A 25,702-nucleotide genomic window follows, 5' to 3' on the forward strand; every position below is an offset into this window, starting at 1 on the left:
AAAAAATCAAAGTAATAATACAAAAGTTATTAATGGTAACAGTATGTACAACAGTAATAAAAATCTATCATTAATCAGGCACAAATAAATAACTTTAGTATATATATACAGAGAAAAGAAATAAATCTTTTGTACTATTTATAAATATATACAGTACACTACACATTAGTCCATTTATATGAAGTCAAGAAACAGTTGTAATTTTTAGAATCATTTCATTAGACACAATCCTTTTGTTTCCCTCATGTTACAATACAAAGGAAGGGAAATTTTATTACTATGTATTCTCGAAGGTATTGTTATTAGTAGCAAATAGTTTAACCAAACTAGTGTCAACACAATGAATCCCTATGCCTGAATATCTCTCCCTAATGTTCATTCCCCTAACAAAAGAACACAGGAGTGGGGAAATACCGAAACACTTAGCCATATCATGTCATAGTCATATCTGAAAACAAGGAATATAAAAATGTCATCACTACAAATGGTGATGAAAAACATAATGTTGAATCATTTTCTTCAAGCTACAGAAATAATACAGTAACTGGAAATAATATCACAACTCAACTGCATTTGTACAAATATGAGAGCCATTGCATAAAATCCTAAATTTAACACCCTCCCCCCCCAAAACAATACAGTTCCAAGCACCCAAACATCACCAAAATAGCAACTAAGTTCATAAATCAACTTGCAGGCAAAATAGAAACACTGTACTTTTATTCCTATTGTTATGTCATATGATAAGCAAACAAAATGCATTATATCATTCTAATGGTGGTTGTATCATCATGAAAAATTACCAAACCAGCGTTTTTCTTTTACCTTTACACGAGACATCAGGACTATTAAACACCCTGAAACTGAAAAAAAATTCACAGGGGCAAAAGTAATGTGGCATGATGCAACGGGCTTGCATATATTCCATACATGGACATGTCCATTAAGAATTAACTGTATTGATAAACTTTTCACAATAAAATTAGTATAAATGGCATTGTTAGACTTTTATCAGGAAGTTAATTATGACCACTGACCCATTTTCATCTCTGAGGGCTGACCTGATGGATTTGTTGTTAAACGAGATGTGAAAATTGTAGAAGGGTAAAGATGAAACATTGGATGACAAGGTTTTCCAAGAGTAGTGTCGAAAAAACATCTGGGGCTGAATGTGCAAGGTCAAGAAGCTCTCACTTTTGGATTTACCTCCTGGTAATCTGAACCTCACAACATGACCAGAAGGATGCCAGAGCTTATGGTTCGGTAGTCTGAACTATTTACGTTTTATTACCAAATGGTAAATAAACTTTATTAAATATAAACAGTTTTGGAATAAAGAATTCCATAGGTTTATATTTTGTGTAATTCAGTTTTGGAAACAAAACAAACATCTATCTTAGAATAACAAAGAGTTCTCCCACAAATGTATTCTAATGAGAATGCCTACAAATACACTGAAAGAACTCAAATATTGTACTTCATAAAAATTACAACAAAAAAGTATTATTAATATTCACTTGCAGTCTCATTAGTACATGTAAGTGGGAGCTCTTGATCAAGCGATGGATATTCGTTTTAATGAAAAAACCTGAAAAGTAGCATACATTTCAAATAATATAAGATAGTGTTTAATACTAATCAAATAATAAACTAACAAAAAACTACCCAAAACATCTGACAGTCTACCTACAACTTTATCACAAAATAAAATTATCTAATAAATAGAACTTCAGTACTAAAGTGATACATCTTTGTACTATCCTACGTCCCAGGTCAGTCCCTTGAGAGTTTAGACATGTGACTCAGTTTTCTGGTTAAATTACTTTACAGTATTACAAAAAGTTCTATTTAACTACTTCATAACATGAATTACCTGATGCCCAACAGAAGTCACGTCTACGTCTTACATATGAACCATGTTGCACAATAACTAAATATAATGTGGTTCTTTCTCCCAGTGACTTACTTAAAATGAATTAGTTCATTAAGACAACATACTATTAATCACATATCCTATTTATTAGTTTACCTGATCACAGCTCCAACAAACATCTCACAGGGCAGTCCTGAAGGATTATACACAATTAAAATAATTTTCAAAATTAAATTTCCTTACTATAAAATTTATTTATATTTCACATGTACTCAATCTATAACTGACTGAAGAACAGAATTTTTTAACAACTGACAAAAGTAATGGTAGAATATCAATACAGTACATGTTACAGAGGAATGGGTTTAGATACACTACAGTAGTTATGGAATCATGAAGAAAGGCACATATGAAGAATCTGGACCAGATGAGAGTTCAGGCAGGAAGTTCATACATAAAAACAGAATGGAGAGTAGCTGCACAAAGAGTACTGTAGAGAACCTGGACAAAAGACTGACATAATAAGAAGTGAGAACAAACCGAAGCTTATTTGTGACATCCTGCATGATAAGCTGAGGTGGAGTGGGGCACTGACCAACTTGCTTCAAGAACTGGAACATATCAGTGTGAAAATAACGAGCACTAACTTTTCAAAAGTGTGATACCTGGAGGAGAACCATCAAGACTGTACAAGAATGACTGCAGACAACATTTTCCAACAGATTAGTTTCACACAAGTTTTATGAAGCCATAATAAAAATTAATGCTGCAAATCAAACTGAATCTGAGAAAAATGTGGAAAACTCTCTGGTACTGAAATTTACTCCATACACACAGATACTTAAGGGATATAGGGATAACTTCTGATGATGATGATTTAAATAATAGCATAATTAATGTTGGAAAGAAGAAAACAATCTCTATGAGTAACTTGGTCTAAAAAATAAAGAATCTGGAATACCATTAACATCCAGACGTGAGAAAACATCCAAAAATCTTGGAAAAAAGGAGTAAAACGTGGGACAAATACCAGCATGTCCCTGGATATGGGAAACCTTACAATTCCTAGATTTAGTGCCAAAATGAATGAAGTGCTGTTTCAAGCATTTCAAGAAAAAGTAAGGCTGGGGCTGCAAGAAACATGCAGTATAGTTAAATATTCATACATAATAAGAATAGCATTATCAATGCAAAGTAAATGAAAATTCAGATAAAATGCAACTTACATGTGATAACATGATAAAATTTTGAAGTAAAAACGATCTTACATAAAGCAACCAGATTTATGGATGCAAATACTTGAGGAAACAAGAAAGCATTTAATGAGTGCAAACATCAACTAAGGCCCCTGGTGTAGAAAATCCTTGAAGATACTCAGCTGGGGATTGGGCAAAGACAGGACCTGGTACTAGGATCTGGGTAAGCTTCAAGTTGTAGAATGACTATGCATTCATCTCTGTGTCATCTTGCATTCATTTTCTGAGGAGTAACCCCATGTGCGTGAAATGAACGGTAACATCAGGGAACTTGTTCAGCCTATTACATCTAAGGAATAAAAATCTGTTCATGATCAGCCTTTGGTACTGTCTACAATTTATTCCTTAGATCCCTTAATGGCTGTGTCTTACAATGCCTCTTCAGTGCTTGCCACAATCTCTTGGGTCTACCTGAAGTTCTAGCACATCTGCCAATGAAGTAGTGTTGTCTTAGCTGACCCTGTAGGTGCTCCAGTGATCAACACAGCATTGAGATCTCATGTATCAAAGAACCTGAAAAACTAATTTCTTACAACCCGCAAAAACTAATCACAGCTCACCCTAGTGAGACTGTAACCAATAATTTTTCCATGACAGAAAGTAGCTGTGACTGCCTACACTGCCTGAGGTTCAAGACATGGCCTAATACCGGCCAAGGCTGATTATCCATTTGGTCGGACAGTCAAGATTAAACTGATATAGAGGTGAAGAAAAATATGCCTAAAGTCCACAGAGACATGTTGAGGCTTGACCCATAGATGTTCTTCCCGTAGTTGATTAAGTACTCATGATGGTGGAAAAGAAAATGCAGCAATGTACTGTGCCTCCAATTGAGGCTTTCCATTACTCCACAGAGAAATAATCCAAGGAAGACAAGTACAGCTGATACACATGAAGCTGAGGAGGGCCACAGCTTTAAGAATAATCAATGTTACAACTCCTAAGTTCTCAAGTTAAAATACTATGTATAAAGTCTATATAAAAGACTGAATCCCTGACTTTGATCATGAGATTGAACCATTACAAGAATAACAAAAGTAAGATTTCATAAAAAATCAGATGACAGTACTGTTATGCAAATAGAACAGATGGGAAGAATGGTTAGGGTGGCCAAGTTGAATCAGCTGTTGATACATAAAATGCCATAATGCTATGTTTCTATTCACTAAATGCTGTATTGTACAAATAATATAGAGTATGGTTAGGAATACTGTATGAAAATAAAAATAAATTTAAATGACGTTGTCACTTTCAGTGAAACAGAAATAAATGACAAAATATAAGATCATTATACTGGAAAGAATTAAGAATAATCCAACTGGAACAAATTAGACTGTATAACACATACAATTAAAATCGCAATAAATGACACTTAAATTGATCTTGAATTAGTCTTTGGTTTGTGAATATCAGAACATTACAAATCAATGAAAGGGATATTTGGAAAATTCAGAAGAAAGCACATAGAAATTATTTTACACATTCAAAGCCTATACCAATAAAAATACAGTACTATAAATTTCAGGCAACAAATTCTGTTCTAATATATGAAAAACCAAATGGTTTCCTCACTTTCATTTCACGGTAAGGTACTCCTTGATTCAAGAATAAATCCTATAAGGATAAAAGTGCTTATAAAAATGCAATAACCCATCTTAACTTCAATGACTATTTCAGGCAATGGCCTGTGTAATGACGTTCTAGTTTTCTGAAGATGGTTATTAGGTTTCAGGTTTCCTCTAATGAAGGAAAACTAACTGTCGGATATGACACATTTCGTAAGGCATTCATAAAATCTTAATGGATTACTTTAATTTAATCTAGTAAAAAATAATTCTCTCTGTAAACACAACACAGAACTGAGGTAATATGCACATCACATTTGCAACACACGATGTGACCCTTTACGAAGAATATAAAAAGAACGCTGCCCTAGGGTAAATAATATAATTACCCTCCTGAAAATGAAAAATAAAAATATTCAGCAAGGAACTCAGAGACAATTTTCAGTTCCACATGAGATACTGCAAGTACTTCACAGTTAAGTTTACTTAAGCAGTTTAAAATTATTTGATATTACAATAAACATCTTGGAATGCCACCAATCATAAAGTACAGTAATAGAAAGCAAAGACTTTTATTGAAATATTAAAATAATAATGACAACCAAAACAATCAGAAATGCTTACAAAAATTCCTTACCAGTTTCAGAGTTTGGGGCCTTTCCCTTTAGTAAAAACTGCTAGTGTTCTGAGACTGACTTGTCTGAAAATAAAAATATAGTAACACTAAAAAAAATTAATCTTATTTAATATTAAATTCTACTGCTACATAACATACAAAGCACTCATTCACTTAGGCTTATAACTGGCCAACAATGAAATGTTACTTAAAAGACCAATAGAAAAGTGCAACTGGTGTTACTGAAGCAATAAATCAATATGAGACACCTCACAATTTAGCCCCTGTTTGGTTACCCAAATATTATAGATCGTTTTCTGTTTTATTTCACGTAGAGCAGGAAAATATCAGTTACTTAAAATAAACTTCAAAGACATTGACAATAAATGCAGTGACAAAATAATATTGGCTCTAGATAGTGATTCGGATTAACATCAAAAATCTAACCAGAAGTTCTCTGGAATGCAGTGCCTTACTGAAAAAACAATAAGAAAATATCTGCTTATTATTTAAGAGACAGACTGAGAGCAGACCAAAAACAGCATGACTTTTGGAAGAAATAAACACAGTACAGTAATCTGCAACCTATATATTTGGCTTAACATTATAAGTAGCCAAAAGGAGAAATTTACTTCATAAGCATATACCATATTGAATTCTTGGGACCCACAGAACAATATTGCAGAGTATTTCCTTGTTACCTGGTGTAAAACATTTTTTACTCATATAAAAACTTACCTTGCTATATGACTGGGGAGGGCTGGAGGGAATAAGACTAGAAGGTGATATGGCGAAGACTGCACAACATAAACTTTAAAGGAGTCACAGGAGACATAAGATTCTAGAGGTACATGGTCACGATGGAACTGAAAGAATAAAAAATCATTACACATACATCTAAAAAATACTTGAGTACAGTATAAGTCTGGATGTTTATTACATATGCTTCCAATAAACAAGGAATCCACTTTTTTCAAAAGACGAAGACATTTTAAGAACTACCTTTACCTAGTTATAGAGGAGCTAACTTCAAGAGTGGTTGGATCTTGCCATATCTTCTATCATTCTTTTCTATTCAGTAAAATCCTACAACTGATTTTCTACTTGTTATATTATCTATATTAAATTACTTTCTTCTATTAGCTTCTTGTACCTTCTACTGTCAAGGAAAATCTTTTTACCAGTACCAGAGCTATTATGTCTAAACAATTACTGTCTTAACTTGGTCACGTACAATATATCATTACACATCTACAAAATGTTATTTTATCACTAGGAAAGGAAAGATCATAATACAACCGCTACAACTTCCTGAACAGCGAGACATATGCCACTCAATCTTTTTCACAGAATCTGAAATATTCCTTGATCCTACAGTACTACAAAGCTTGGGAAATTTCAGTAACCCCAAGGTCATGAGACATGATTAAAAGTTACTCCAAAAGATAATTGTTATTTCCGTAGAAAATCTAATTATGGTCACACAGTTTCTTTTTTTAAGGGTTAGACTATCCATCCTTAACCCAGGAATATAAACTTACAAAAAAGAATTACATTCTGAACTTAACCATTAAATATGGATACTGAAGGTCGGATCTGCAAAACTGCACAAGCAGTATATGAATATCAGAAGATATGCATTTTTTACTCTATTAAAGCAAACTTACCCCTGCTGGTAAATCATCTGGTGGCATGGCTGGAGGTTGCAACAATGGTCCAACAAGGCTCCTATAAATGGACCTCAGTGCAGCAACTTTCTTTGTAATATTTAAAGGTCTATTTCTCGACTCTTCATTTAAATGAACACAACTGACACACCTTTTATTATCATAGTTGACTAGTAGAAGTCTGAAACAATAATGTATACAGAATGTAAATTATTTATTTTATAATTTCATATCTGCTAAGATCTCCATATATTTACTTCTAATATATCTCAATTCTTGACTTGACTACATTTTCATGCTTCAAACATACCATTCTGACACTTAAAATAAAAAAAACTGTATCCCACTTTCCAAATATTTCACTACAGTAATGTTAAAAAAAAAGAGAGAGAATTTTCATCCAGATTTAAATTTCAAATTCAACATCAATGTGAATCATTTTTTCTGCTTTTTATGAAAAGCCTCTGAATGACTTCCTACCTTTACCCAGGTCAGTCCGAAGCGCTATAAACTATCCTCATTTGCTTGATAAAATTATGCAAAAGGTTATGGAATACAACTGTGAAAGCCAAATCATCTGACAAAAGATTATTTAATAAAATATGTGTATTTGAAAAGGCAAACAAAGTATTTTACCTATAAAAGTGCAATTAATACACAAAAAGAATCTATTATTGTCCAAAATGGAATAGTGGGCAGTGAATACTGCATATTGCAAAGGTATGAATACATTAACATTGTAATGAAATAATTTTATCTTTTTTTAACATTTTCCACAAGAAGCATATGGCTGATCGAGCTAATCAGATGTCAATAAAATGACCCAATATATGCACTGTATCTTATTATAAGAATTTTTATAATTTTATGTTCAATTCTAAATTATTTTATTATACTTCATTTTTAGCGCATTTTAATGTTTTGCATGTTTATTTTGTTCGATAAGTTTTTTAATGTAACATATAGCAAACAGCAATGTACTAGAGTAAAATACAAACTTGAATATCAGTAAAAATAAAATAATGAAGTAAAAGACTGGAAAGTAGCCAGCAGAGCAATCATGGTCATGCATTTTGCAGAAACCTTAGGTAAGGAATATTAGCATTTTACACCTGACAGAATGTTTAAAACATAAGTAAAATATATAAAAATTTTGTAATTAACATAAACTATATTCCTTAACATCAATCTAATGAATAGCTTAAATGTGCTCCAGCAAAGATACCCGCCTGTAAAATTACATGCAATTTGGCCAGCAAACTGTTGACAGCTACAAAATTCTGTAGATGTAGTAAAAATACATTAAAAAATATAGATACATAAAATCACTAACTGACAAGGTCAGCCTGCTAGAAAGTATTCTATTTACCCAATTACTGCATTATCTAACTGGGACAGTAGATGTGGTGTGATATTCCATGGTATCAATGTCGAGATGCTTTCAATCATTTGATATGATGGAGCCCAAAAGGTTGACGCTGATCTCATCATTTCATTTAGTGTTGGAGTGGGGCCACATAACGTAAGAATTGACAGGTTTACTGTTAATCGTACTACAAGCATTCTAAAAGGCACCTGGAAAGAATAAAAATCTATTAAACTATGTGACTCTTATACTAAAATGAACTACTGTACACTAAAACTTCTATATAGCAAACCTGGATACAGTGGAATTCTTTGTAAATGACCTGGCTCACATCAGGAAGTATTAACACTTGTGCTTAAATAACAATATTACCTTAAAGTTATTCAATTAACATCTGTAATTAACTTTCAAAATACTTACATTAGGGCTTTTATTTGGAAGATATATTGGCATGTCCCTTGCTACTGTACAAAGATTTGTAGCAACCAGAAGTGGTAATAAGACTAGTTCAACGTGGGATAAAGACCAAAAATTCTTGGTTCCACTTAATATTTTTCCTTGTAACAAAATGCACCCATATGTAGAATCTGCTGCCTCACAAAACTTATCTAATTCTGACTGAAATGGAAAAATATATCCAGTTAACAGGAAATCATTAAATCTCAACAATATTAACATTATATGAAATTTACAAAAATTTAAGTAATTCCCAAAGTTCTTAAAACAATCCTTTTGTTTTTACTTGTTTAAATGCCTGGTTAGAAGTAGACACTCCAATAGTGGCTAATTGTTGTCAAGCAGTGCTTAGCAACAGGAGTAACATCCCCCACCAGTAATCCCAGCTTACTTCTTCTATAGGTATAATTTCTGCATCCAGTTCATCTGCATCCTCAGACTTAAGGCACAATATACAGTATATAGACATTACTCTGATTCTATGCAACAAACCTCACTCTCTAAAAGTAAATACTGTATGTATAATTACTGCTTTAATTCTCCAAAAAGAGTACTAGTTATAGTGTGCTTTCTGTGGTAAACTGCAGGTGGTTCTAAAGAAAATTTGCAGCATCCCTTTAGCCCCTAGCTGCATTGCTTTCTGCTTTTTACTTCTTATGCACTGCCTAAGGTCCCTTGTCATTTTGCTGCAACTTCTTTAACTGTTTCTATTTGTTAATTTACCACAAATATTTTGGGTAAGCCCTATAAGTTTAGTAACGTCACTCAATAAACTACATTATAATACTACAAAGGCAATTAAGTCCTTACCTGTAAGGTATGCTGTTCTGAAGGTAACAGGCATTCTGCACATCCAGTTAGATGTGAAAATCCTTGATCTTCACCTATAGATCTTGATAAAAGTTCATCTAGTACTGGATAACATGGCTGAAAAAATAATAGCAATTCAATACGCTATGAAAAAAAGTTTTGACAAGGAAAAATCTATTTCTGGAGGGGCCCGTGTCACCGGTGAAATAGTCCATTCCACTTATTTCTAGGTAATTCGTTGCTGAATGCCAGAGAAAGCTAAATGAAATGTAGATTTACTACCCCAGAGCGAGCTCCACTAGATGGAGTCGTGTATGGAGAAAAGGGTGATGAACTACAAAACAGGAACTGTATCTATGAGATTCCCCAATGTCAAAGTCCCAGCGAGGAGGTGCGTGCAAGCCCATCACTACTCGCGGACTGTATGAGAGCAACACTAGCACGCATTCCATGTTAGCACCACCTCACTAGAATGAGTTTTATCAGGGAGGAGAGAATGAAAAACAGGGGTGGGTCACCCGGGTGACACGGGCCCCTCTCCAGAAATAGATTTTTCCTTTGTCAAAATCCTTTTTTTCTGGATCAGGTCCCGTGTCACCCGGTGAAATAGTAACAGAGAAATAAACATCATTCTTATGCTATTAAAGACTTAAATAGAAACGTTGAAAACTAGGAGAATTCTACCTGAACATAAGTAAGGTCCTCTAAGTTCATGTAATGAAAATAATGTAAAGTGGTCACCGTCTAAGATCATGAGCTTAGAATAGCACCTGAAAAGGCTTGTATTAAGAAAATACTTCCTGCCTGATAGCAGACCCAATGACAGTGCCCCCTTTTTTTAAAGGAGAGGACCTGACAAAATTGCGAGGTCCTGTCTAAAAAGCCTGCAAGGAGAAAACTGGACACAGAAACAGACCCTGTAAAAGGAGTACTTTCCAGGGTGACCACCGAAAATGAGGACCTTCAATGTAGATAGAAAGTTAGGGTGAGGAATTCACAACACTACCCCTGAAGAGGGGAAACCAAACTGATTGGTTCCGCCAGACAAACCAAACTGATTGGTTCCGCCAGACAGGGCAGACAGTACAGGAAAACTAACACTAGAAGCTAAGCTGATTAAAAATTTTTGGGACTTCCTTAACAAGGAAAGATAAGAACAAGGTGATTGTTGGTTACCGAAGCTAACTCCGATACATTACTCAAAGACCAGGAAACCGAATGTGGACGGAGTACTGTTCTTAGACGAACACAGACCTTAGGGATGAAAGTTAAAGGGCCTGTGAGTCTGGTTCCAACAAAACACTTTCTTCGAGGCCAATGCGGTCGCATCAGTACTATAGCTTCAAAACTATGTGAAGAGTGCTAGTTACTTAACTGCAGAACCATACTGCAGTAGAGTAGGATCCCTTAACTGATTTCAGGAAAACAGTAATAACAGGACCAATATCAGTTTCCTCCTCAACTGTAAGATTCACAAAGACCACAAAGCCAGGACATCAGAGTTTGAGGGGGGCTGCGCAGGCTGAGTTTATACCAGACGGGACAGCTTGATAGTTTGTGGCTGAATTGGGTTGCAAACAGACCTACTTCCAGGCCCAGGAAAAGGTCACAAGACTACCTGAATGATGCTCCGCCTAAGGACTATTCCGACACCAGGGGAGGCCCTGGATAGGGAAAAAGCAGTGACCTTTGGACCCCCTACTGAGAAGGGTGGTAGACAGAGGCACCTGCGTCTGTTGTTATGGAGAAGAATGAACCATAACCTGAACGGAGCAATTCGAGTCCAAAACCACCTGTTTACGCAGCGCACTATTGCTGTTTTGTTCAGAACCAGCCTAAAAGGAAACCTCTTGGGGGAGTTTCCAAGGACAGGAAGACTGTCACCGCCCTCCAAAGCGTTGATATGGAACTGTCGAACGTGACCGACTAAGTACCATGTACTCCATTGGGCCAAAAATAACCACCTCACCCGCCAGAGAGGTGACGGTGTGGAATACTGAGGCCGGAGGGGAAAGCTGAGAGGAACTGACTTGGTAAGCACTTGACAGTTGTGCAAGGCCGAGGCCACTATTCAAGTAGGAGAATCAAGGAGACACGTCCCTGACTCCACCATACCCGGTCATAAACTCCAGCTTTGACTTCAGAAGGAGAACCGTCACTGAAGCAAACTGGAGAAACCAGGACCTTTTCTTGGGCACGGGGAGAGGTATGCTTGAGATGATGAAATGATAAGATGCCCTTGCTATCTCTTTCCACTTCCACTGGATTCATAACTCGGAAGGCTACCCTCCTGAATCAGGTGGGATTCCTTCCTGGTTACTTAGAAGCCCAAAGACTAGAAACCGATTATAATGACCGGCGCCCTCAGGCAATTCCCGACGCTGGGTGCCCAAATGAGCCAGGCAACTAGATATGCAGCTAGCATAGCCCCTAATACCGGAGCTGTTGAACTACGGTATTGTTCAAACTGGCGAAGACTCTGGAGCCGCATTGAGGAGGGCATGAACCTGAAGGGGTACGCCTGCTCCCGAGTCTGAATCCCAAGAAGGGATAGGACCTTTCTGCAACCAAGATGTGAAAGGAAGCGTCGGAAAGGTCTATAGAGGGTGGTTACGGCTCCACGGCGCAGTAGGATCCGAACCCACAAGACTGTAAGCAACCGAGACTTGCCGCATGAATAAGGAAAACAAACGGGACACGCCGGAAAAATTTTCCAGTGGAAGGGAACTTCCTTGGCAGACTGAAAAAGCCTGACAGGCCATTGCAAAGACCCCCAGAACTCTGGCCGGAGGCTGATTGAACCTGATTGGGAACAACAGTCCAGCTCCACCCGGGCCCTGATAACTATACTCTGGGCCCAGGAACTGAAGTTCCAGTGGCCCCGAAAATGGTACAGCCTCCCACCCATATGAGAAATACTACAGGAGGAGGCTTGATTGCCTCCCGTGAAGCGGTAAAAGCCTTCCCAATTTCTCGGAGAGGAATAGGATGCATCCCTGCTCCTATGATAACCCCGAGGGTCAGAGCCTCTTGCCAAATGTCTAGTGAAAATTTTTCCTTAGGTTTTCGTGTAGGAAGCAAAGAAAACCCCGGCGGGCATTGCTATCTCTTTCCCGTGGGGAGGCAGAGACACACGGGGCGTTACAAGGGGCTGATGTGTTGGCTGAACCCGCACACATCGAGGTGGAGGCTGGGAGTGAGAGCTGACGGCTGTCTAGGGCAGAGACCTGAAGAGCCTGCACCACCGCCTGAGCAGGGGGCTCTTGAACTACATGAACTTCTTGCCGGACTTAGGGCAGGTCCCAGCAAGATCAGACCGTTTCTGCTCAGAGGGTAGACACCATGAGAACGGAGGCTCTGGGTAACAATAGTACCCCCAGATGGGCGTAATAACGCCCACCTGGGAAAAGATTAATTCTCCAGGTGAAACCGTTCATAAGATTTTTCAGCTCAAGGCGGAACAGGCAAGCCTGACTTACACCCTGTTTCAGCTTCCGAAAATTGACTCCGAAGCTTAGGAGCTGCACGCTGAATAAATTAGAAGCGTAGTCCAGGGTTAGAAGATTCACTGTGAATGTATCTGTGATATCTGTCTCCGGAAATGCCTCAGCGATACATTTTCAAAACAAGCCTGTTGATAAGAGGGGCTACATTCGGAGCACAAGGGGTAAGAAACAGGGCTCTCCAAGAGAGCACGGTAAGACCCCACAGCTGGCGTGAACTTGGAATTCTCCGCCTGCCACTCCGTTAGAGTCCTCAGGGAGACGATGTGTCCAGCCCCTAGCTGAGGGCTCACTTATGGATCCTGCCAGACAGATGCCATGCTCGTTCTGACAGTCTGGTAAAACCCAGATAAGAGGATACCAGACCGGAAGGGAAGAAATGCCCTTCCACCAACCTCCGTGTGCCCACACCCCGACAGGAGGGTGCCTTCATGCTGGGAAGCATAAAGGGAAGGCACCAAGATTCCCCAGACTGGAGGGAAAAGAGGTGGAGATGTCCGAACGATAGAATTCCAGAACGGAGCAGGACTTAACAGGTGATCCATTGACAATGAGTCTTGAGATTAATCTCTTGGGATTTAAGCTCCTGGGAAAGGGAAGGCATGGACCATGACGTAGATAGTTAGTTAATAGGTTGACAATGACCCTCATAACGAGCTCCTTATAAGGAGACCCGTAAAGAGTTTTCAACAAAGGAAGGAGGGGGTAACCGCCTTGCTTTGCTTGGGCGTGTCCCTTTCAGAAGACGAGGCCAAACTTCGTAGATGGCACCGGATTAGAGATCCGAGACGTCCTTGAGGGGGCCCGGAGCGGGTCTTCTTGGTTTAAAAAAGGGTGGTCTTTTTTTTTTTTTTTACTGACTTCACCTTAGGGACGGTAGACCAGGAACCGTTTAAAAGGGATGAGAAGGTAACTAATCCCCTAAAGGAAAAGTTTGCCTCACCTAATTCCGAGCTAAGCGGAAAAGGCTTGTCTCAATTATTCCCGCACCTACTTATCGCTCCGGGACGATGTTCACAGGTCCGAGAGCGAGACAGAAGGCCGCACGTCTTCAGAAAACTCTCCGTAACCAATTAACTTGAAGCGAAGAGTTACGAGACTTGCGGCCGGCCTCCAGGAGGGGGAAAAATTAGAACCCCAGACACCGGAGGAACAACTATCAATAATTTATATAAGACGGAGTTTGGCGAAGGAAAAACCGATAGGTGTATATGAAACCTACCAATTTACCGAGAATCTCGCCCGAACGGAGTTTGGCGGAGGAAATCGATAGGCGTATATGAAACCTACCCGATCCACCGAGAATCTCGCCGGAGAGAGCCCAAACACCGAAAGATTAATTATTAATAAGCCACAAGAGGCGGAGAACCGTAGGGTTTATATGAAACCTACCGAGTGCGAGAATCCCGCCCGGAGACGGAGTTCGAAGAGCGACTATTAATAAGCCACATGAGGCGGAGCTTGACGGAGGTAAAACCGACAGGTATATATGAAACCACGGATTCATCAGGTAGCCTGCTTGGGAGAGCATAGCGCATAACGCAACCTGCCGGGTGCCAAACGACTAATAATAAGCCAAAGGAGGCGTTTGGCGCGATAAAACCGACTGGTGTAAATAAAACCTCACGGATTCATCAAGTAGCCTGCTCGGAGAGAGCATAGCGCACTTTACAACCTTCCGAGTCAAGAATAAGTCACATGAGGCGGAGTTTGGCGGAGACGAAACCGACAGGTATATATGAAACCTACGGGTTCATCAAGAAGCCTGCTCGAGGAGAGCATAGCGTGCTTCATAACCTTCCCGTGCCAAACTATAAATCCAAAACAGACTGCGCACCGGAATGGGAGCTATAGACTCGTGACCGCTGGTTTGTTGTAGGATAGCGGAGCATTCCTGCACTTGACAAAACCAGTCGAAAAACATTATGAAAAAGGCATGCTGGAACGGATGCGGAGCAGAGTACCGTAGCAGCCAAAGCCTAGTCAGACCAGGAAAACCCCGGAGAAAACCGGAGAAAACCGGGCTAACAGGACAAAACTCATAGACATAAAAACAGAGTCAACGGAACATTCGAAGCGATCATGTTTGAACAAAATGTGGGAAGGTTATGAACTGTTCGGAAGTGGGCGCACTCGAGCCAAGAGAGAAAACCCGGAGGAGGATATCCTGAACGGAAGTGATAGCGGTGGGGAATAAACGCTGACCGCTAAACACTAAAACCGCCGTAGCAGTAAGCAAGAGAGCGCCCAACAAGATAACGAAACACCGAACAGGTAGTAGTAAAAAGGAGGGGAACGAGAAAGTAAATAAAGCGGAAGACAGTTAGGTGGAGAACGCTAACTGGCCTCGTATGAGATCCCAACAGTGAGGTGCGAGCGTGTAGGGAAGCACCACGAAGGGAAATAGTCGGCGTAAAAGGAAGGGGGAAGGATAGGCCAGGAGGTTGGTAACCCAAAGCAGCGACCAGGGTGGGACAGCACTCCCGGGCGCCCAGAGATTCTCATAGATCCCCTCGCTATGTAAGCTGTGTCGCACGACAAGAGCGAGAAAAAAAGAGGAAGGGCAAAAACCTCTACGGCCAGGAGAGCAATGAAAGATAAAGGTGTGAACAGGGTGGGGAGAGCACTCCTGGTCACCTCCAGGTCAGGTGGAGTGCCAACTCAGACACGAAGGACAATCAATCAATGCAGGGGAGGATTTAGGCTACGACATAAAATAAGGATAATTGCTCTCAAGCCTTGGAAAGTTAACAAACTTTGAAAACAAACCAAGGGGAGAGAGAGAGCAAAGGATAAAAGGGAGAGAAGGGGACTCTCGAAACCACAAAATAACATATATATAGTCGGTAAAAGAAGTGTGAACAGGAGTGGGAGAGCACTCCCGGTCACCATTGGTAAGCAACCCAAAGAAGGATTGAACTAGGATAGGCTACGCAGGTAAACCCTCGCTATTCCAGCTTAACTTATTAGGAACATTAGCCTAAGTGAAAAGCCGAAACAGGGAGGGAGGGTGGACGTAGGCAATATATCAAGTCAAAACCAAACAAAGGGAAGCACCAGACATAAAACACACATGTACAGAACGAGATCACCGACATGAAACTCATAACGTACAGATCGAGATCGTCCCGCTTAAACAATTTTCCCCGAAGGAAAAAGTGTTACAGCCAACCCTAGGCTAACCTAACTGAGGCGATGTAAAGGAAGGAAGCCTAGGAGAGGGGTAAAGGCTACAAATAACTCAAAAAAATTCATAATAAAACAAAAATTGTCTGTAAGGTACATGTAGGAGGATAGGCAGGCCCAACACGACATGGGACGTGAAGGGGACATGACCGACCTCAGTTAAATGAAAGTATCCTAAAATTCAAAAGCATCCAAGCACAAGGTCAAAATTAAATGTAACAATGAAAATCATGTTCCCATACACTTAGAGAAGTGAGTCTAAAACAAGGCAAAATAAAGCCAAAATAAAAGCGAATAGGCCGAGGGGGAAACCACGTAGCCTAAACAGCAAGACAGCACTTGATCAGGAAGGGAACACAAAATTCACAAAATAAACAAAATTATGAAAACAAAGTAAAAACCGTAACAGTACCAATGAAAATAAGATCCCCAAAGACTAAGAGAAGTGAGTGACAAAAAATAAAGCATAATGAGGCCATGATAATAAGCGAATGGGCTCGAGGAAGCTCGAGCCTAAACACCTCAACAACAACATTTTGAAGCCACGATAAAAAAGCGAATGGGCGGGGGTAGCTCGTGAGCCTAAACGCTAAACATCACTCCCGTAAAAAGCCATGATAAAGGCGAATGGGCCCGAGTGGGTAGCTCGTGAGCCTAAACGCTAAACATCACTACCATAATAAAATCACTCTCGTAATGAAGTCATGAAAAAGCGAATGGGCCGAGGGGGTAGCTCGTAGCCTAAACGCTAAACAGCACTTCTCGTAGTAAATGGGTACAGAACAAACAAAATTAATCAAACCCACTAAAGATAGGGATCATTAATGGTAAAACATCCCAAATAAAAGGGATACAAATAAAAAACACAAAACAAATATGCCGAGCCAAGACCAAGAGAGGTCAAGAGGCAGACGTGAGAGGAGATCGAGACAGGCGTTATAAATTCCTTTAATTATTAAACTAAAGGAAAATAAGAAGCCTCAATCGCCTAAAAACAACAAAACACTGGTACTCAAGTAATTGAAGAAGAACCTTGTGAGGATGCCATAAAAATCCAAAATAGAGCACAAAATAAGGATCACAACGAAATTACGTGTGAGCAGCGATGCTAAATGGAATCGGCTGAGTGTTGCCTTGTATACAGTCCTTGGTGAGTGCATGGGCTTGTATCGGCACCTTATCTTCGTTGGGACTTTTGACATTGGGAATCTCTATGGGATAAGGTTCAAGTGTTTTGTAGTTCACCCTTTTCTGCGACTCTCCATCTAGTGGAGCTACGCTCTGGGAGTAATGACTCCAGGCTACAATTTAACTTTCTCTGGTATCTAACAGCAGAATTTACCTAGAAATAAGTGCTGAATGGACTATTTCACGTTGATACGGGACCCCGATCAGAAAACCATTGGGCAAATTATAAATGGAAAAAATTCTATTCAATATTTTGTTTTGTAAATGGAAACCACTGACTCACTAAAGTTTGTAACTTAATACCTAAATAATAAATGATAATTTATCAAGATCATATCTAGATGTGATTTAACTACCATTCCCTTCTCAAATTCTTTTCTCAAACTGATAAATCTACTAGTACCAATAAGAGTTAAAACAGAGGGGCCATAAACAACATCCAATAAATGTACTCAAAGAAAAATTAATTCTTTTAACATCTAGTTTGTATTTATACACAGTACAACCAGCTGATTACAACTTTCATTCAGGAACAATCACTATTTAATAACAATTTACAACAAATCCTTTGGGCAATCCTTATGAGTTCAGAAATCTGACAAGGTGATCGCTATGTAATTTATAATTGAATAATACTGTGGCATGTCCTGCATGTTAGAAGACTGCACAATGCACTCAGTATTTTCTTGTAGTCATGAATCCTATGAGGGATATCAGGTGTGGCTCTTTGGTTTAACGATTCACTGTAGTTACTTACCCTTAAATCTCTCTTCAATCTCTCTACATTTGAAGCTGTGGTCAAGGCATCTAATCCCAGAAGAAGTACTAGCGATGAAAACATCAGGTCAAGAAGAGTCCCATCACAGCTGTCTCCAACACAATCTATCCCTCTTATCATAATCAGTCTTATGCTGTGCAACATGGAAAAAATTAAAACAATTATGAAAAGTGAAAAAAAAGCAGTACATCCTTCATGACTTATTCTAAACCTAACAACCTGTAATTAGGTGTACAGTATATCAATTATAAGATGACAAAAGTTCTTTATGTGTATTAACACTAATGGAGAAAATGGCTGATAAAATGATTTGAAGAACAATCACTTTTTGCATGTCCTCAAATTTCAAATACTAGATGTTTAATTACACTATTATCTTAATGAGCTGAATTTTCCTAAAAACTCTCTATATATAAAATCATAATGGTTACACAAAAGAATATAACTATTTACTGAGAGCGTTAAAGTGATAAGAATTTAAAATCTGTTACCATAACAAGGTTTTCATGTCTATTCCTTATATCAGTTTATCATCAAAGCTCACAGTACTGCTCAGTTTTATCACATGAAAACTTATTTTTTCTCTTACCATTTCCAAGATGTAAGGAAAATTTCCCTTCAGAGATAACAGTAGAAACTGAGAAAATTATTAATAGCTCCTTTATTTCGTGATAGTAAAAGAACTTGGCAGATAATGTTTCAAAATCAAGACAGCTTAGGTATGCATCCACTTACAATCAGCCTTTTATCACAGACATGAGGTACTGTAATACTTCCTCTTGCAAGCATTAAATTTCGGACTGTAATCATTTAAACAAAGTGAGACAAGGTCAGATATTTCCCATGTGGCTTACAAATTAAATTTAAGGAAAAACAAGTAAAAATGCACCAAAGTTTCTTCAGCACACTTGAGTTTTCTGTACAGCGTATAATTCTGCATGAAACCCTCAGCCATGACTGGACAACACTCAGTTGCTCCCCAGATGCAGTCAAGTGAAGATGTGTCGACAGCTGGCACCTCTAGTGGTGCCAGACGCATGAGCCATAGCTAACCTTAACATTAAATAAAATAAAAACTACTGAGGCTAAAGGGATGCAATTTAGTATGTTTGATGACTGGAGGGTGGATGATCAACAGACCAATTTGCAGCTATCTAATCTCAGTAGCTTTTAAGATCTGAGGGTGGACAGAAAAAGTGAGGACGGACAGACAAAGCCATCTTTATAGTTTTCTTTTACAGAAAACTGAAAAGCCACAGGCACACCAATATGATTTCCAAAAATCTTGGCAAAGATTTAGCAGCATCCATGCCAAAAGCCTAAAAATAGTGGCAGGAAGTTAAACAAAATCCACACACACAACTCTAAAGGTGGTGATGAAAACTCTAAAGGTGGTCATCACAACCTTGTATGAGTCTAAAATATACAGTCAAAGTTCCAAACAGTGGATCTCTATAGGAAACTCTACACTTCAGGAATTGTTATATATCAGTATCTTTTTATTACTGAAAAGTAATTTAGCAAAACCAATGAACCATATTTTCTAGATTATTAAAAGAATTTATTCTTCATGAGAAGTAAAAACTGATGCAGGTTTATAAAACTGGAGATTTATGTGGGAAAGACCAATGGAATGGATGAAAGTATGAACATAAAAAAAATAAAAAGCAGAGAGCACACATTTAAGGGTTAAAGTTCCAATGCAAAGGCATTTCAGAACAATCCACAGTTCACCAAGCAAGGCAAACGTAGACTGTAAAGCCAAACAAAGAAAATGTTAGACAACAATACATATGTTTACTGATTACATACTCAAGTAAAACTGTTTGCAGAGAAACTGGAGCAAGGTCTGGGGCTGTTTCGTTAGATTCGCATTCCTAAACAGGTCAGTCAGTACAGTAAGTAGGCTGATGCATTGCTTAAAATGAAAACTGTACAGAGTAATGACACTCATAAAATAGGCTTTCTACACATTTATCCACTTTCAAGTACTGTACTATAACTGTGTAATAGTACAATAGTTTTAAGTGATGAATTAACTTTCATATTCAAATGACAAAACTGCACTATTACAACCTATTTATATTTCCAGGCAACTGGTTGCAAGGTTCTCTGTACTTGCAACTTGATTGTTATCTATTGTATGAACTTGTCAAGAACATGTCCATTGGATATGGGTCTGTCAAGTGCCCTTGCATTTCTCATCCCTTAAATATAACTTACAATAGCAAAAATAGTATGATGCTTTCAAAACTGGCAAAAGGCTTAAGATTTCCTTTCCTTATCAGCTTAATGCCCTGCCTTTTTCTCATTATGCTATACAGTACAGTAGAGTAATGCACAGTATGATTCATACACCTAAACTTTCAGAGTAGCTTAACCCTAATAGATACTAAATACTAAAAACAGAGAAGAATAAATAAAGGGTGCCATGTGTAAGCATTACTCCTATGCTTCCAATAATGCAGGTACATAACAGTAACTAATATTCAGCATAGGAGAATTTCTTCAACTGGTGACTCTTAGCTTATAGGCTATTACAACATTCAAAGATGACTACAAAGAGCAAAAAAGGTTTAACATTCCACATAGGCCTCTAACATAGCCAACTTTTAAACTACAAACAACTTGCCTTTTCCATGCAATTCTCTGAAATATTTGCTCCAGTGACTTTGCATTGCTCCATCACAGAAAGTGCTCAAACTATCTGGAAAAGTAAAACTGATTTTCTAAAGCAAAAAAGAAGCAAGCTCCTCACCTGTCATGGTAAGTCTTCCAAGTCAAAGATGAACTACGTGTTCTAGTTGTACATAAAGTCACACCATGGCTCTCTCCAAAGACATGCACACCATTCAAAGAGCCAATTAATGCATATGCTGGCTGAAATATAAAAAATAAATACAGTACAATGACAAGAAATATGAAGAAATCAACAGCTCACTGTTTTTTTGTCTTGAACTGCTTCATATTTTCAATGAGTTTATTGTACAATCTTTGAGCGGAAAATTTAAAAGCTCTAATGCCTACTTTCAAAATGCATCTTGACTCAAATAACTTGAGACCATCTGCAGCTATTCATAGCCTGACTCCATCCATTGGATGTATTAGGGTATACACAACAAGTTGTTCAAATATTTTAGACACCATGTCTTGATAGCTTGGTAAGTCTTTACACATATTTCAAATGTTATTCTATAGTATGAGTTTAATTTAAACCATTATTGCATTTTTTACTTGAAAATATAATTTTCCCATGTTTTAGTGTGTACCCTGAGTGTTTCTGACGTTCATTTCTTTAGCAGATGACCTAATCAACCACACCTAATCTAACCTAGGGTACCAGGTCCTTCTAGGGCATAGCATAATTTGAAAACATTCCATGAACTTATCTTATTCTAAACACAAAGTTCCCTGTATTTCACTCATTTTGTGAGTAATTTTAAGGAAGGGCTCTGCATGGGGATATTGTTTATTAACAAAATTTTTTCACTGAATAATATCAAAAGGGTGAGATAACTTGAAATTTTACCGCAATAGTATGAGACATTTACCATCTTTTGTTCATGTTTTTATGCAGAAAAGCTCCCAGGACACCACGTTTATTATCAGCCCCTCAGGTATTAAAGTGAGAACATAAACAAAAGATGGTAGATGTTTCAGTATATTTCTCAAGTTATCTCTCATCTACTGCATCATGTAAACCCTTTACTATATACCACAGTTCAGTCAAACAATTTCAATGATAAAATATCTCTGTGCAGAGCTCTTCCTTAAAACTACCATTTTGTATTTCCCCCAACCAAAACCTTGCTTTCCCACTGAGGCCCCCAAATTGCAGGATATAAGGGAATGGCTCACTGGTTGATCTATTTCTCAAAGTATCCATTTGTTAACAAAATGAATACTGTATCAGAATTGTTCAAAGAGCACATTACAACACTGGAAAATTATATTTTCAAGTCAGAATTGCAATAATGGTTTGGAGTAAAATAATATCAAATGGGTGTTTTAAGAATTTAAATATCATAGTATTACCATATACAGTAGTTTCCAGAACAATGGGATCAGGCTCTAATAATAAAAGCTTTGTCCATGTTTCCAATGTTTAATGCTACTTGGGGGTGGGGGAGGACCACTAAGCCCACCACCCCACCCCTAGCCAAGTGAGATTAGGTAGATAAGGTCTGGTTAGGTCAAGACATGGCATTCTAGGAAAGGTTAGGTTTGTTTTCATCTGTGAAACCTGTTCCTGTCGTTCTACATTCCCGGCTCTGATAATACCCCCGAACAGAAGCTTAGTCCATGCTTCTGATGTCTAGTGTTACTTAGGGGAGTCCAGGAGGGGCGAAGCTCATCCAGCGCCCCCCTCCCCGGCCAGGTCAGGGCATGGTGCCCTAATTGAGGTTAGGAAGGTAAGGTCTGGTTAGGTCATGACATGGAATCCGAGGAATGGTTAGGTTTGTATTCGTCTGCAGAAGCTGTTGCCATCACCCGGTATTACCAATTTGGTAGAACTAAGCAAGAGCTCTGCAACGGGTATTACTTTGGAAATTGATTTTTCCAATAGCATTTTGGTTGCTTATTAAGAATTTACCTTTTATTTTTGTCAGTCGACTGTAATTAACCTGTAATTAATCTCAGAAGTTGTACCCTGGCCATCCTGGAATGCTATCATGCATGCGCAGAGTTATGGGGGGGCTTTTGGTAAAAAGTGGAGTTTCCTTCACTGGGGACCCGGAGCTCCCCAACTAAGTAACACGGCCTACTAAATTAGATTAGGTTAGCATATGTTAGGTTAGTATAGTTCCTTTTATAATAGGTTCCCTTAGCCAATCCCTTCTAAAACATATGGCTCCCTGATGACTTGCACATGCACAGAACTATTCCATAACAACAACATAGCTGTCCAGTCTTTCTCCCAATGTTTCCTAAACCTTGCGTTCCCAAAGGGTCCCCAACCATGTTGGACAGATATGAGGTTAATAATAGTTTACCGACAAAAAAAAACCACCTTCTTCATCAGCAACACTAAAAGTATAAGAAAAATCAATTTCCAAAGTATAGTCTGGGCGGAGCTCTTGCTTAGAAATACCACCAATTTATTATATAAATACTCTGGGTAGCTTCTATGTTCCAGGTTTGCCTACCGGTAGAACACTGCTAAGTGTGGCTAACCTAGTAGGTTACTTTTGTCGATTTACAATAAATATGCTAGCCAAAGTTAGGGCTACAATACAAAAAATATAAATATTCTTGACAGAATGCTACGAATACAAACTTAAAATAGTATTTTCCCTACTACAAACTTGGAGGAAAATAAATTCCAGACACCTGTTGATAGTGACAGCAACAACAAAAGCTGACACTTAGGCATATGGTATTTGCCACATTTAAGCCCATAAAATTGCCTTGACATCACTCAAAGGTCTCACCAAGAACGTTAAACTCGAATTTGTGCCCTTACCGGTTTTCCTGGCCCAGTGTGCCTTACAAATAAAGGCACTCCGCTACTAACATACAACCCTATAAGGGTAGACGACGCCATATTGTTTACTTCTGAGATTGACATTTTTTTCTTGTCGTGAGTCGATTTCTTCTTCTTACTTTTCCTTAAAAGGATACGCCCCCTTTTCAGTAATTCAACTGATAGAAAACATAAATCGCCAGCAGATACAGTTCTTAGTAAGAAACAGTAATATAACAAAATATATAGGCTCTACAAAATATATAGACGATCACATTTTATCACACTTTTAAAATTGTCCCCTTTAGTGCACCGCCATAGCTCTGAAAAAGAAAAAAATTGGTTAACGGCGCCCTGCCCTCCACACTCATCCTTTGTACAGTATATATGGCTGCATTCAGTCCTATCTCCTTTCCACTCTCTTGGTTCTTATAGTTATTATAGGCCCGGGCACTATACACCTCTTCACTCTTCCATCAGTAAACTTTGTGTTGATTTATCTATCCTTGTTTCAGATAGTTTGACATGAACAACATTTATCTCTCATTTTGTGTCCATGTGACATAACCATACCAATATATTCCGGCTAAACCATTTAACTATATCAAACTTTTCTCTGTGACTTTTGGTATCATATTGATTCCTCACCCTCTCAACCACACATACCCAACCCTTTTCACAGATAATTAATCTATGCTGCTCATTTTTACATTAATTTATGCAATCACCTGTTATATCATATATGTAATACAAAAGAAAAGGTTGTGAATTCATTTAAGCATTGTGGATTTCGCATCTTGCTTTTCTGACACAAATCGTTACTATTCATTCCACTGTACTCAATGCTTTCATTATAAAACATACTAAAAGTCAGACCATGTTTCACTTATTATATATATTAATAATTACAGCTGTTATCTCAGTCACATGACAGATAGCTGCGAATTCTTATTTGACTACTCTTACTGACTCACGATATCTTACTATCTTGCGTTAATGGGCTCATGTACTTCCTTTTTTGTAGACTGTGGGAGCTTCTTGTGTATCATGGTAACACCAGTTATCTGCAATATTTTTAAGCTTTAATCTTATTTTTTGTTGGTCCTCCTCTTATTGATTTTGTTACATTATCCTCTTCCCTCTCCAATTGATTGGAAAGGAATAGAGTAAGAAATTTAGGCCAAAGGCCAAGCACTATGTCATTCAGTGCTGACAAGGAAATTGAGAATAAAAAGGTATGAAAGGTGTAACAGGAGGAAAACCTCGCAGTTGCACTGTGAAATTGTTGGGAGAGGTTGGAAAGGAAGATGGAAGAAAGCGAATATGAACAGTGGTACAGCGAAAGGAATGAATGGGTTTTCAGGTTGGGGCTGAAGGGAATTGAATTGAATTGAATATAGAGTTAAGGTCAAAAGCCAATCGCTGGGACCTAGCTGAAACAGAAATTGGCAGTAAAAAGGTTTTCATGGTGTAACAGAAGGAAAACCTCGTAGTTGCACTATAAACAATTGTTAGGAGAGGGTGGAAAGTAAGATGGAACAAAGAGAATATAAATGGAAGTACAGTAAAAGAAATGAAAGGGGTTGCAGCTAGGGGCTGAAGGGTTGCTGCAAAGAATCTCAAGTAATGGCTACAGTGCACTACACACAAGTACACTGATGGCACTGTCCCCCATGGGGTTTCCAAGCTGAATTCCCATTTGTTTTAGGTGTTCATCTATGACCCTTTGTATGAGTCATTGCACCATCGTACTAGTCTTTGCCCTGCTACTTATATATCTATGTATTTTTTGAATAATCAGTCATTCCTTTACTTTGCATGTCCAAACCATCTCTAAATGACAGTAATACTGTATTGTTATTTGTGTATTCCTGAAACCATAATTTCCTTATGAAAAGAATTTCAAGACTAAATATTTTAAATTTTTTGTTGCTGTAAAAGCTGGCTGGGTTTCTTTTCCAAAAAATCACTTTT

The 25,702-nt window shown here is 38.2% G+C and overlaps 1 protein-coding gene across 1 annotated transcript; it reads right to left on the reverse strand.

Moving 5' to 3' along the window:
- On the reverse strand, positions 1–23,884 carry fy (fuzzy planar cell polarity protein-like protein). Its single transcript, XM_067096682.1, has 10 exons — positions 23,729–23,884; positions 21,023–21,144; positions 18,244–18,397; positions 9,610–9,726; positions 8,764–8,961; positions 8,347–8,552; positions 6,978–7,158; positions 6,049–6,176; positions 5,332–5,394; positions 1–5,087 (listed from the first exon to the last, which is right to left on the reverse strand). The coding sequence occupies exons 1-9, from the start codon at positions 23,831–23,833 to the stop codon at positions 5,337–5,339; spliced, it is 1,269 nt and encodes a 422-aa protein (XP_066952783.1). The 5' UTR covers positions 23,834–23,884; the 3' UTR covers positions 1–5,087; positions 5,332–5,336.
- Positions 23,885–25,702: the final 1,818 nt, after the last annotated feature.

The sequence above is a fragment of the Macrobrachium rosenbergii genome, chromosome 53 (assembly GCF_040412425.1).
Source record: "Macrobrachium rosenbergii isolate ZJJX-2024 chromosome 53, ASM4041242v1, whole genome shotgun sequence".
Taxonomy (NCBI): Eukaryota; Metazoa; Arthropoda; class Malacostraca; order Decapoda; family Palaemonidae; genus Macrobrachium; species Macrobrachium rosenbergii.